General features: G+C 43.5%; 1 protein-coding gene across 5 annotated transcripts in view; it reads right to left on the bottom strand.

The window, feature by feature from the left end:
- Positions 1–14195, bottom strand: part of LOC146194078 (proton-coupled amino acid transporter 1-like) — a 122477-nt gene that overhangs the window by 50616 nt on the left and 57666 nt on the right. For all 5 annotated transcript variants that reach the window (XM_084602973.1, XM_084602976.1, XM_084602975.1 and 2 more), the window contains 4 exons: positions 9177–9298; positions 8175–8265; positions 3141–3229; positions 1748–1840 (listed from right to left, as the gene is read on the bottom strand). In XM_084602973.1, the coding sequence (XP_084459099.1) occupies positions 1748–1840; positions 3141–3229; positions 8175–8265; positions 9177–9298 (395 nt within the window). The remainder of the gene's footprint in view (positions 1–1747; positions 1841–3140; positions 3230–8174; positions 8266–9176; positions 9299–14195) is intronic.

Raw genomic sequence — 14195 nt, 5'->3', positions numbered from 1 at the left:
GGACAACCCAGAGGGCTATGGAACGAAAAATGGTAGGGGTAACATTAAGAGATAGAAAGCGTGCAGAGTGGGTCAGAGAAATAGCTCAAGTTAACGACATTCTAGTGGAAATTAAGAAGAAATGGACATGGGCAGGACATGTGCGAAGAGAGGATAACCGATGGTCGCTGAGGGTAACAAACTGGATTCCAAGGGAAGGAAAGCGTAGCAGGGGGCGGCAGAAAGTTAGGTGGGCGGATGAGATTAAGAAGTTCGCAGGGGTCAAGTGGATGCAGCTAGCACAGAACCGGGTTAAGTGGAGAGATATGGGAGAGGCCTTCGCCCTGCAGTGGGTATAATCAGGCTGATGATGATGATGATGATTGTGTGTGGTCCCCTTCATGTGCATGGAGGAGACCACCCAGCACCCAGCCATGCCACGGACTAAAAAAGGCATGGAGGAAATACGACAGGAAATCCAGCCAGCCATTCAGTGCCCTGCCATGCCACCTGAGGACTACCACCTGCCGGAGCCATTCCGTTATTTTCATCCATGGATGCTGCGGCTGTCACCGGCTTTTGTTTATTGGGGGGGATGAGGAGATCAGAGGCAAACTTTCTTACTTGAGCGATGAAAATTAGCGCACTGATTAAATTACCATCAAACAGTCATGCGTAAAGTTTTACTGTGATGCCTTCAGTAGTTTTTATCATTGCTTATAAATGTTCACATGATGCTCATGGAAAGCCTGGCACAACAACAAAGTGGGCTATGGTTCTGTAAATGGCTTTCACACCTACTAATTAGTGTGGTGTAAATCATGACACTCCTTTAATTTCTTTGCTCTCTTTCTTTTCTTAAAGGACATACTATGCACCTTCTCATACCATTTAAAATGGATCCTGGCCTATTAAATGGTTGAAAAAAAAAAGGAGCCTAGATGCTAAATCTGAGACTGTCTCGATGCAAAGCATATGTCAGCAATTACACAAAGCAAGCAGCATTCAAGTTTGTCCACCCATTGCAGTGCTGTACTTTCCACGAACAAGGTGATAAGCTCAAAACAAATTTTTGAGAAAATAAGCACAAAAGTTCTAAACTAGCCTATACTGCCTATGCTGTCTATATATTCATTTGGAGCACTTAGAATTTATTTTTTGGAGAAATATTTCAGCACAAGAGAGAACAAGCATTGCAGATGCTGAAAAGCTTAGTTTTTAAATATCTTGAAATTTTCACGATGTGATACTTACTTATCCCCTCAAATGGATATTATAATGCTTTCTCATCAATAAGTTCCAGAAAATATGTCACTCTTGACCGCAGCTGTTTCAAGAGTGACCCAGAAATCCCCCACTGAACAGGATTATCGCGACAGCTCAGCATGGCACATTTTTGGTTTGGTTTGTGGGGTTTAACGTTCCAAAGCGACTCAGGCTGTGAGAGACGCCGTGGTGGAGGGCTTCATAAATTTAGACCCCCTGGGGTTCTTTGACACGCGTTGACATAGCATAGCACATGGGTGCCTTGCTTTCGCCTCCATTTCTATGCTTTCCCGCAACCCTGGGCACAGTAGCTGAGCGCCCTTATCACTGCGCCACCACGGCAGGATGACTGTGGAAAGACAAAGCATTCAAGTTTGTCTACCTATTGCAGTGCTATGCTTTGCACAAACCATATGTGGCCCCTTTTCCATTAAGCTCAACCTGCTATGCAAGTAGCACCGGTCTTGTTCCAATGCATGACACAATGAGTTCCAACACTTACCTAGCAAAATTGGAATATCGTCGCAAGCAGTGCGGTCCAAACTTGAAAGAGTAGTGTGCTACACCAGCAAAGTCTAAAGTCCTCTGCCCGGACCTGGAAACAGATGTAAGCCACCTCCGTGTAAAAAGCCCCGTTGCAACCAGAAGGGTTGCAGTCAAAGCTTGTTACAATTATGAACTCGCACAATCCAGAAAAAAATTGGCAGCTGTTGTATCTGGCACAAAACAAGGGGAGGGGCAAGAAAGACAACTAAACTTAATTTACTGTTTCGAAAAAACATCAGTAATAAAGCTGCTCGGCTGTTCAAAACAACCAGCAGTGGTAGTGCATTTCTTACTTTGCAGGAATTAGCACAGCAGCATTCTCACTGCTCTAGGAATTGCTTCTCCCAATCTCTTATACAAAATGGGTTTCCTGCAACACAACTTGAATGATGATGAGCTGCTGTGATCATTCAAGTGAAACTGCAGAATCATTTTGTTGCATTTTTTATCAGTTGCACATGTTTAGCCCAGCAGTTGTTTAATTGAATAACACCATGCAAGCTCAATTTAACCTGGCCTTCACTCTGTTAAGAACCATTCCTTCTGAATTATGATTGATGACTGAGGTCACATTTCTGTTGGCGCTATGTGCTCAACAAAGAGGGAGGTGCCTTCACGGGAGAAGGCAAACTCTAATCTAGAATTGCACGAGCAATCTCGTGAATCAAAATCGAGGACAACCCACCTCTTTGCATGCCTGATTTCAGCGCCATTTTTGTGGTTTATGAAAATGATGAACAAATTTGTCGTGAAATAGTTCAGGCTTATTACTTGGCTAAGGCTAAGGACCTGGGCCGAAGCCGTTAGTGAACCTTCACAGTAGGGAATATGGTTTTTCTAGATCACTCACTAATATGATGATGACTTTCGTTTGTTTTCTGCACTTTCACTGCTTTGCTTTCTCTCAGTGAAAGTCTTTGTTGGCTTCTTTCAATAAAATTTCAGTTGGTAGTCCAGTGTTCTTCTCTTCTCAGTGTTGTGTCTTTCGGCTGGTTTTAAAATGAAAGAGGCAAGCTCTGCTGTGGACGCGTTCTTGATGAAGGCTTTTAACAACTCACAAACACCTACTGTAACAGACCTTTTGACCAAAGTTTACCCAAAATATAGTTTGCCATAGGCAGGAGCTTGTTTAACCAGGTCTGTGAATAATAATAATAATAATAATAATAATAATAATAATAATAATAATAATAATAATAATAATAATAATAATAATAATAATAATAATAAAAACCCAGGATATAAAATGCAAGCGGCTCAAACAAAATTAGATAATGCTTGCCCGCATGTCTGTTTTATGAATAAATGATGCAAAAACATATTAGGTTCTCTGGCACCAGAGGACATACTTTTTGGAGAGTATGTGGCTGCACTCCACCAGTATGTGCATGCAGTGGATGCAGATGAGGCCCACAAACACCACACCGAGAGAGCCCACCTGAAACACAAGCAACAGGTAAGTACTAGCTATGCTAGATTCCACAATATTATTAGGCCTAAAAGCATAACGAAAGTGGTCAGACCATGCTGGCTTATGTGTCCAGCTTCATCCCAGCTAGAATATGCATCTTGCATAAAACCAAAAACAGGAACAAGGATCAATTCTGTCCTCACACGTGCTGTCTATCTTTCTCTTGCCAACAGCTAAGGGTGTGAATGTGTAGCATATGCTTTCTTGCTCTTATAAATACAGTAGAACCCCGCTATTGCGTTCTCGGGTGCTGCGTTTTCCCAGCTGCTGCGTTCTTATGATCGAGTCCCGGCATGACTCACATAGTGTTCTATGCATTAGAAACCTCGCTGTTACGTCGTAACTTCGCGCACGTCCCCTCATCGTACGTCGCGAACTGCAGGTCTGAGTAACAAGCAGCGACGGCAATGTTTACTTTTAAGGCCAATTGACTTGGCCTGTCGTTGCTGGAGTGTCTACAGAAGGCGCTCACCTGGGCACCTGGGCAGGCGGCGTCATCATCATCATCAGCAGTTTCAGTACCAATCCAATTAAATCCAATTTTGCATTTTTTTTACCTATCATCGTGCGACATGCTATTTTTCGTTCTCCCATGCTGCTTCCTTTGGTTGGTGCTTGCGCGGCTGACTTCGTGCTTCGAACTCCTTTCACATATCATTGCATCGTTGCGCGCCTCCGGCTAGGAATCATTTTGCGTGTATTTTCCTGCTATGGGATACGCAAGAAGTGGATTCGTACCGTGGTTATGTGCACACGCATCCAGTGCGCTCAATCACCCACCTGACGCCGTGCCGACCCTTTCATGCTGCAGCGTAAATCGCTGTGGGTTAGCGGCTGCCTCGTTCCGCCGCAGCGCGGGAATTTGTTACAGTGATGGAATCAAAAAAGCGCAAAGCGCTCTCCTTAGAGGAAAACTGAGCATTCTTCGCACCGTGGATGCAAACCCGACGCGGAAGCGGCTGTGCATCGCAAAAGATCTTGGACTCGCGCCATCCACCTTCAACTCCATTGTTTCGAAAAGAAACGAGATCGAAGGAAACGCCCGGTCATTCGACTTCAAAAGCAAGCAAGCCCGCAGTGCGGGGCACGTGCAGCTTGATGAGGCTGTTTACAAATGGTTCAAGCAAGCCAAAGCTGCAGATGTGAATTTTGATAGCACCACTTTATGCGAAAAAGCGCTGGAGATAGCAGACAAGCTTGAGATCGACAATTTCAGTGTATGAAATGGTTGGATCGACCGCTTTAAGAGAAGGCGCGGAATTTGATATCGAACCATGAATGGGGAGGCTGCAAGTGTGGACACTGCTATCGTAGACAACTGGAAAGAGTCCATGGCGGGCATTATCGAGGGCTACGAACCCAGGGACATTTTCAATGCCGATGAAGCGGGCCTCTTTTATAAGGTACAGCCATCAAAGACGCTGAGCTTTAAAGGCGAGGCTTGCCACGGCAGGAAAAGCAGCGAAAGCAGCAACGCCTCACCATGTTGTTGTGTTGTGACTCGAATGGCTCCGAGATGATGAAGTCGTGGGTCATTGGAAAATTTCGAAGTCTACGGTGCCTGAAAAACATCCGGTACCTGCCCTGCCACTAAAGAACAACAGCAAAGCCTGGATGACGTGCGCAATTTTTGAGGAGTTCTTGTCCTACATGAACTCGAAAATGGGCAGTCAGGGAAGAAAGGTTATTCTTTTTTTAGACAACAGCTCTGCGCACCCTAAGGACACTGCATCGCTGCGGAAAGTCAAGGTGGTGTACCTTCCGGCCAACACAACAAGCCACCTTCAAGGGACACTAAAGAGAAAACTGAAGTGGGCTTGAATTGATAGAATGCCAATTGCTGATTACAAAAAATCCACTCTTACTGAAAACAGAGCTGTTATAATGTAGTAAAGAGGAAGAACAGAAATACAGGTATCACCGCCACAGCTAAACCTCGCAACTACAAATCACGTGACGCGCTAGGGATCACGGAGGCTCACAAATGCGAATTACGTTGCCCGTTTGAATGCGGTCGTAGGTTTTGTCTCGAATATAATAACACGCTTTTATCATACGTAAACGACGGTGAAAAGACAACGTAAACGTTGCAAGGCAAATACAAAAATATACTTGGAGGCGCCACAGGCGCCCACTTCAGTTTCGGTTATGTTTCGGCTCAGGCATTTCGTGCGCACTCGGATAGTTTGTTTGCACCTGCAGCATCTGAATTACAAGCTTGGAGCAGCAGATGCGCCTGGCTCGTTCCAATTTGAGCCTTTGGAGGCACGAGTGAGTGAAATCCGCTGCCGCCGACACGCTCCTTCGTTCACACTTCTGCGCCAACATATCGCCGCTGTCGCCGCTTCGACTGCAGCTACGTACGCCACGAAAAACATACATATGCTAAGTACCAAAGGAAAAACGCATTATCATTCAACTGTTCACGAAATCATGCCACATCTGACCAACATACTGCGTCAACAAGACCTTCAATGTGCTATTTGCAGGCATCGTAAACAAAAGGGGCATACTTGCCGCTCATACCAAGGAGAGTGTCGATATATTGCGCTCGTCGCCTGGCGAAAAAAAGGGCCTCGGGTAAAAAGTAAAAAAGAGCCTCAGGAAAAAAAAAAAAAAAAAAAAGCCAGTAGCGGTAAGATTCGAACTCGCCACTGCTTGCTCCGTAACGTTCGGCACTAACCGCTCGGCTAAGCAGCTCCGCGGGAATTCCGGAAATATTTCTGCACTTTACGCCACGGCCCCATTTACAATAAAATGTTTCTACTGCTGGTTTAAAAATTACTTCTTGACCATCAGAGCATGTTGCCTGCTCTCACAACTTGCAACTAATGTTCTGGATGCCTATGCGCACTATATTGTGCACTAGATCAATTTTAACATGTGGAATTTTACAGCGCTGGCAAATTTAGTAGCGCCGGCTCTTCGGTCATGCTCTGCTACCGTGGACGTAATTTTCGTTAACACGGAGCTGTAGCACAAACCTTGAAGGAAAAAAGTGCGACGAAGCTTCAAAACTGACAAGCGCAGCAGCGAGGACACTATTTTGCTGGTAACTATATCTTATTTGTATGTAAACATGTCGGGAAGCGTTGCGATGACCGAGGGCTTGGTTTGTTTATACACAGTGCAAGAAGGAGCGCGAAAGCTTGAGAAACATGTAGAGTATTGTGCATTACAGGCACTCTATGTTTTTTTTTTTCTTTCTTTATGGGCCCGCTCGGTAAATTACTCTCTTCATCATTTTATTTATTTCGGCTGTGGCCGTCATTGCGAGTATGCTGTTGCCATGTTGGCCCTTGAGGGATGCGACGCCGCGGGCCGCGCCGGCTCGCTAGCTATTACGGAGCCTCCGCTTACGTCATAGTGTGCCTCACTCAACTCCGACTACGTAGTCGGAGGGAACAGTTTGAATTCAACCGGCGGGAACAAGAAAAAACCTCAACTTATTATCGCAATATCAGCAATTATTCAATTTTTTGCTGCCGGATATGCGGCGACAGTGTCACCAAATGTAGTTTATTAGATTTGCATAGCATCTTTGGATGTCCTTAGTGTCCCTTTCAACCCTTAGATGCCGGCATCATAAAAAATGTCAAGCATTTTTACAGAGAGTACATAGTGAAGCGATCCCTGGCCTCAGTGGATCGCGGGCAGCAGCTGAATGGCATTACAGTTCTTGATGCCATGCACTATTTGGCTATGGCATGGAGCGCTGTCACTGCCACAACGGTCAAAAACTGTTTTGCGAAGTGTTTCGGCGACGCAGACTGCGCAGCAGAACCTGTTAGCACCGGGAACTGCGAACTCGACACGGCCATGGAAGAAGTTGGCGCCTATGGGTTCTGGGTACGGCGAATATGTTTCTGTAGACGACGCCATTGTCACCTCCGAGATGATGACCACTGACCAGATCGTGGCCGAGTGTGTCGACGCGCACAACAGTGGTGACGAAGAGGAGGAGGTTGAGCCGCTGCCTGAACCCACCTTCACTTCGGCTGTAGCGGCATTAGACCTTCTCAGAAGGTATGTTTGCGACGACCGCGAGAGCAACACGGCACTGCAAGCATTGGAAAAACGAGTTGTGCTCACGGGAAGCGAGAAAATGCGACAGACAGTACTGCGCGACTTTTTTAAGCGCTAGCATGGTAATAAACATGCGTTCACTTGCCGACTACTTTCATTTTTCAATTTGTCCTTCTTCCCGGCTCTTATGTTGTTTTTTTACGGTCCCATGAAAAACGTATCAGCAGGGTTCTACTGTAGAGGCTATTAATAAGTCTGGTGAGCATACTAATAGAACCTTCCATGCACAATTAACTGTTAAGATGGTAGTCACAGCAACAAGACATTGAGGCAATGGGAAAAATATTTTAGTAAGCGCCGGCCATGATGTCCCTACCTGCTCTACTGTTTCTCACTGGGCCCCTCACATACACAAAGATCAGTATTCCCTCAGTTGCCTCTAGACCTACAAGTTCCAAGCCACTGTCATTTCACGTCAGCACATGGTAGAGATATTTGCGGCTTCAATGCTCAAGCAGAAAATGCAGTGGGAAATATGCTGGTATGTCTCTTGAAACACATTCTAAGCTGCTCTTTTCTCTGCTGCATGTTAAGACGGTGAATAGATTTGAAAAATTTACAACAAAAGCCTGTGTAAATCACATTTTCTAATAAAGAGGCTTCACTACAAGCCAACCAATTTGTGTGCAATTCCAGCTTCAAGCAACACATTTCAAACATGGCATTTCTCAGGATAAGATAAACAATGCAAAAGAAAAGTGCTCTATTTGTATGCAGGTGGCTCACGAACATTGGCAGCAGAGAACAAAAAAAAAACCTGTTATATTACAAAGCTACAAGTCAATCCACCTGCGTCAGTAAAAAGATAACAAAGAAGTCAACTTACAAGAGCTCCTGCATTTGCCAAAGCACTAGGCATGGCTAGCACACCGGTACCAATGTTCCCCTTCAGAAGATGCATCATTGTCTGGCAGTTCCTTGGGGTAGAAAAAGATTTTGTGCTTCAAATTATAATATGCCTCCCAAAACAATGCACACTACATTGCTACAAAGTTCAAAAGTGTTTCTCAACAAGTTGCGAGCACAAGGACATCACTTAATGCATGCAAGTGCAAAACAGTAATGCTTGCTTAGAACTGAAGGATTTAAGTTTCTACAGACATCTTATCAGAGTAAACCATGAAAAAGTCATGTACGAACTTTCCACACAATCATATTCCACTGAGCTTTGGTACAAGAGCTTAAAAGACACATGTAATAGAATCAGCAAGACATTTTGATGAATATCATTACTGTGCAAACAGTGAAAACGAATTCAGACACAGCAGTAAGGATGTGCTTCTGCTGTTACTACCCACACAACCAGCTTCTGTTTAAAAACCTCCTTTTCTCCATTGTTCCTATCTCATCCCACTGACCAAATACTATCTAAAAGCAAGCCGCCCGTGTGCTGTGCGATGTCAGTGCCCGTAACCCCAGGTGGTTGAAATTTATACAGCCCTCCACTACGGGGTTTTTCATAGCCTGTGTCGCTTCAGGACGTTAAAGCCCATAATCTAAACCGAACCAAAACATCATCTACCAGTTGAATGCAGCCCTGCTCAGTGATTTTTTTTATCTACTCCTCCCTTCTGACTAGATTTGTGAATTGTTCAAAAGAGATAGATGTCCCCTGAAAGTCCAGCCGTCTTCTTGATTACAATCTATTTCCAAACAAGTTTCATTCTTTCTATAAGCATCCAGATTTGCATGCGGACATATGGCCCTCAATCAGATGTCTGCCATGATACACCACTGGCCGTGAGTTATATTACATTAGGCCTAAAAGCAATTGCAATTACAATTCCAAGTCCACCAGCTGTTGTCATAAACGCGCACATGTGCTTACGTGGTTGGTTCGTGTTCTGTGCGGGATGTGAAGGAGGACCCTTCCACGTCATGCAGCCGGTCTGGAAAAAGTGGACTTGTCTCGCTCTCCTTGTCCCCATCTGAGCGGCCAAGAGGTGTTCCCTGCACACAAAACGCCAAGAGTTTTAAAACTAGTTTCACCACTTTGAAGAACACTGGGAGCAACTACATCCAATTAAGCAAAAAAAAAACAGCGCAACAACGGAGACAAGAGAGTAGAAAGAAGACGGGACCAGCGCTGACTAGCAACTGAAGATTTTATTGAAAAGAACACGAATATATACTCCATTCACAAACAAGAGCACGCATGGGCAAAACTAACAGCAGAAAGAATGCCAGATAAATCATGATATGAAGTTTGTCCCTTGTGCCATGGGCGCAGTGTATGATGTTCCCTTTACCCGTGGAAAAAGGTATGTAGGCCAGTCGGGCAGGTGCGTGAATACCCGCATATGTGAGCACAACACTTCTTTGGATGGAGCCCCTTCCTTGAACTTGGCCTTGCACTACAGGGGATGCCGCCGTAACCCTCCTAATTCTAACGCAGATCCATATAGTCCGCTCTTTAATTATACCAGGATTCTGTACAAGCACCGAATAAATTAACCAGAGAAATCAGTGATCCATCCATATAGTCCGCTCTTTAATTATACCAGGATTCTGTACAAGCACTGCAATAAATTAACCAGAGAGATCAGTGAGGCATTTCACATTCACAAAAACCATGACACACGTGTTAGCACCTCATCTGTCCTCAATCACGACTGGCAACTGCGGTATCTTCATTGTTAAGTTTCATGTTATCAGGCATCAGTGCTCTTAGTAATGCTCATGCGTGCGCTTGGTTGTGAATGGAGTATATATTTGTGTCCTTTTCAATAAAATCTTCAGTTGCTAGTCAGCGCTGGTCCGGTCTTCTTCCTACTCTTTTGTCTCTGTTGTTGCACTGTTTTTTGCCTAATTATGTACCAACTCGCTCAACTTGCCGTTTTACTGAAACTACGTCCAAGCTTTCTTCTTTTCTAAAAATGAACCGTGCGGCCCTTTGTGACTACTTTGATAGCTTTTAAGCTGTAAAAGACACATTTATTGCCAAGAAATTTTGATTTAAACCTGAAAAAAAGAAAGAAAAATATTTCTTTGCCGCTCAATCCGGACTTGTGACTTTGACAATGGAAAACACCTTGTTGCCGACATTTGGAAATAAACTGCAGTTTAACCAAGTCTCGCACTCTGCCGCAGCGGTATAGTGGTTAAGGTGCTTGACTGCTGTACCCAAGGTTCCGGGATCGACTCCCGGCCGCGGCGGGCCCTTTTTAATGGAGGCAAAAAACAAGGCGCCCATGTACTGTGCAATATGAGTGCATGTTAAAAACCCCAGGTAGCCAAACTCTCCACAACCTTCCCTATGGTGTCTCTCACAGCCTGAGGCACTTTGGGGTGTTAAACCCCATACACCATAAATCATAAAACAAGTCTCGCAGGTTCAGGTACAACAAAGTGCCTTAATGTCCCCGCAGTCCATTTGTGAAAGCAGCTGGCAACAGTGATGCCGGCATTCCATTTTATAGCTTGTTCTAGTTTATCTACAGACTCTGCTTGTAATGAAAAAATAGCTTCCGTGTTGTCAGAATATCTACTGGTATAGGCCAGCCTCAATCTGTACTAAGCATCCCACTGACAGATAATGACAGATGACATTGCCTTGCTAAGCAACTCGGGGGATGAACTGCAAATAATGATTGATGACCTAGACAGAAAAAGTAGAAAGGTAGGCTTGAAAATCAATATGCAGAAGACTAAGATAATGTTCAACAGCCTCGGGAAGGAACAGCAGTTTACATTAGGTAGCGAAATACTGGAAGTAGTAGGCGAATATGTCTACTTAGGACAGGTAGTAACCGCAGATCCGGACCATGAAAAGGAAATAACAAGAAGAATAAGATTGGGATGGAGCGCATTTGGCAAGCACTCGCAGATTATGACTAGCAGCTTACCGGTATCGCTCAAGAGGAAAGTATACAACAGTTGCATCTTGCCTGTACTCACCTATGGGGCTGAAACGTGGAGGCTAACCAAGAGAGTTCTACATAAGTTGAGGACAACCCAGAGGGCTATGGAACGAAAAATGGTAGGGGTAACATTAAGAGATAGAAAGCGTGCAGAGTGGGTCAGAGAAATAACTCAAGTTACCGACATTCTAGTGGAAATTAAGAAGAAGAAATGGACATGGGCAGGACATGTAGTGCGAAGAGAGGATAACCGATGGTCGCTGAGGGTAACAAACTGGATTCCAAGGGAAGGAAAGCGTAGCAGGGGGCGACAGAAAGTTAGGTGGGCGGATGAGATTAAGAAGTTCGCAGGGGTCAAGTGGATGCAGCTAGCACAGAACCGGGTTAAGTGGAGAAATATGGGAGAGGCCTTCGCCCTGCAGTGGGTATAATCAGGCTGATGATGATGATGATGATGATGATGACAGATAATGAACGGTCGATTACGTCTGCATGTTTGACGTGTAAAGCACCTTGCTCTCACCTTTTTTTTTTTTTTTTTTCACATTTTCATGTGAGAATTGAATAAAGTCAGCCCTGAGAAAGCAATCCCGAGTGCGTGCGCCAAGATGGGTGATTAAAAAAAATTACGAAAAAATGACACTGTAAACAGTGTTTCACAGTCTTTGGCCAGAGAGTGAGGTGCCGAGAATTCAGGGCATCTTGGTCCCCGCTATAAACACACGCATGCAAGAAGCATGGTGGAATTGGTCAACCTCGTTGGTCAACCTCATTGGTTTTGAAGTGGATAAAAACATATTTCAGTACATTGAACATTATTAGACTAATTTATATCAGCCAGTAAAGCTAAGTCTTAAATCAACTACTTTATGACCACATTTGTTCAGATACTGCATATTCAATAAAAAAGAAAGGAAATTCATTGTACAGACAGAGAAAACAAAGTTACGTTTTAAGGATAGAACATTCAGGAGATTTTAACTAGGCAACACACAGGTGACATACAGTTCAACCCTATTCACACACTTCAATTTGTATTTTAATCACAAAGGACATCTACTGAAGTAAGGCTGTATACAAGCCGAAATATGAATGGGACCCTTTATTCTTGGGTGAAACAAGATGCAACCCGAGTCTTCCGCCCAAAAGGATTTCTTAAAAGACAGGTTACACAGATTTTTACCCAAAAATGTGCATTCTAGACAATCCATTTTTAGTTCCCACAGCTGAAGAATATTTTTCAGACAACTGGCGATTTTACACCTCTTTTAATACTTTTGATTCAGGACAGTGATTAATTTAAACATAAATTTGAAAAGTATGTTTGAAAAGTATGTTTCAGCAGCAAGACTAGAACAGTGGCACTTGACAGACATCTTATGGGCATTTTTACATCTCTTTTAATACTTTTGATTCAGGACAGTAATTAATTTAAACATAAATTTGAAAAGTATGTTTGAATAGTATGTTTCAGCAGCAAGACTAGAACAGTGGCACTTGACAGACATCTTATGGGCATCCCTGTAACAGTTTAGTCCAGATTATTGAACTGCTGATCAAAGGCATCTGTACATTTAGAATTCATTTGTGAGCTTGAATGAATGTTCTTACAACGTACAAAAAAAGGCAGGTAGGCCTTCGAAAGTCAGGGCAGGGAAGTGCTACCGAGGTGATTAGCGATGTCTGCAATGAAATGATTGCAGCAGATGAAAAAACATTAATTTGGTAAACCTTTTCTTACTTCAACCTGGCTCCAAATTGTTTGTGACATAATGAGGAGGAGAAGATAAGGCATTCTGTTACCCGCACAAAATCAAGTGCCTACAGAGTATTGTCATTTGCCCCAAATGACTCCAAACAACCCGAATTATAGAATATTTCCTGAACACCCCAATTTTCATCCAAATCTCATCCCAAAAATATTGCACTTTTTTTTCACCTCCCCAATTCTGGAGAAAATGACACCCCAAATGAAAGGCCCTACATATACACAAGCTTTGACTTTCTTATTCCAGACACAAAGCAGGGCCTCAAAAATAAGCGAAGTCAATTCCATACAAATTTTGTTTCGAGTAAAAAGCAATTAGAGGGCTTTGTTTTGTTTTTTTCCCAAGAGAAAATAGATTTATAGCTACCAAATACTATGTTAAAATGGGGATGTTTTTTTTTTCTATCACTGAATCAAACCTGCGATAAACCAAAAAGGATTTAGAGATGAAGTCAATGGTGGTGTAGCTTATGTGCAGAGATCCACATGCAAAAAAGAGTCCAAGTCATTGAGCCCTGCTTTCGGAAACAGACGGTGTTAGCAATACCTGCACTTTTTATTTCATTGTACATCTTTTACATCCTACAAAAGCTCCCTTTCAGAACAAGTGACGTCGTCATCCTTAGAATGCAGTAGCTTCCATTGTGTTCTCCGGGTTCCTTTACCAACACATGTTAAATACTACAAAAAAGAATGTAAGAACGTACTGGCGGACATGAACGAAAAGCAAAGAGGAAAAGAGGATACCAGTAATGTGATTTGAAGAAGAAAAAAAGTTGTGTTTGGAAATTAAATATGAGCTGGGTATGTTACCACTTCCATGAAGTGGTCTTTGAGCCATCAAAGTTAAAATCAATTGTGCTAGTATTAAGTCTAAGATATTTTCGTTCTGCTGTCCTCGTTTCAGTTGTATTGCTGTGCTTCCATTTGCTGACAGTGCCCGGTGCTGTCCTGACTAATGCTCCATGCATTTGAAACTGGACTATACTTATCGCTCAGCGATGCTACTCATTCAAAGGCAACAATAGTAAAGATAGCCCACCCGTAAACTCTGAGCCTAGCAGAAGAAATGAGTAACGTCGTACAGCTAAATAATGGGATAATTTTATACAAGTAAAGGATAGGCTAAAGCTGCCGCTATAGGTCAACAACAGATTCTCGCTATGAGTGCCTCCAGGCTTCTGACTAGTGTGCGCAATGTACTTAACATTAACACTAC

The sequence above is a fragment of the Amblyomma maculatum genome, chromosome 4 (assembly GCF_055883805.1).
Source record: "Amblyomma maculatum isolate TAMU_Amacu chromosome 4, ASM5588380v1, whole genome shotgun sequence".
Lineage (NCBI taxonomy): Eukaryota > Metazoa > Arthropoda > Arachnida > Ixodida > Ixodidae > Amblyomma > Amblyomma maculatum.
This window is presented reverse-complemented; position numbering and strand designations above follow the sequence as displayed.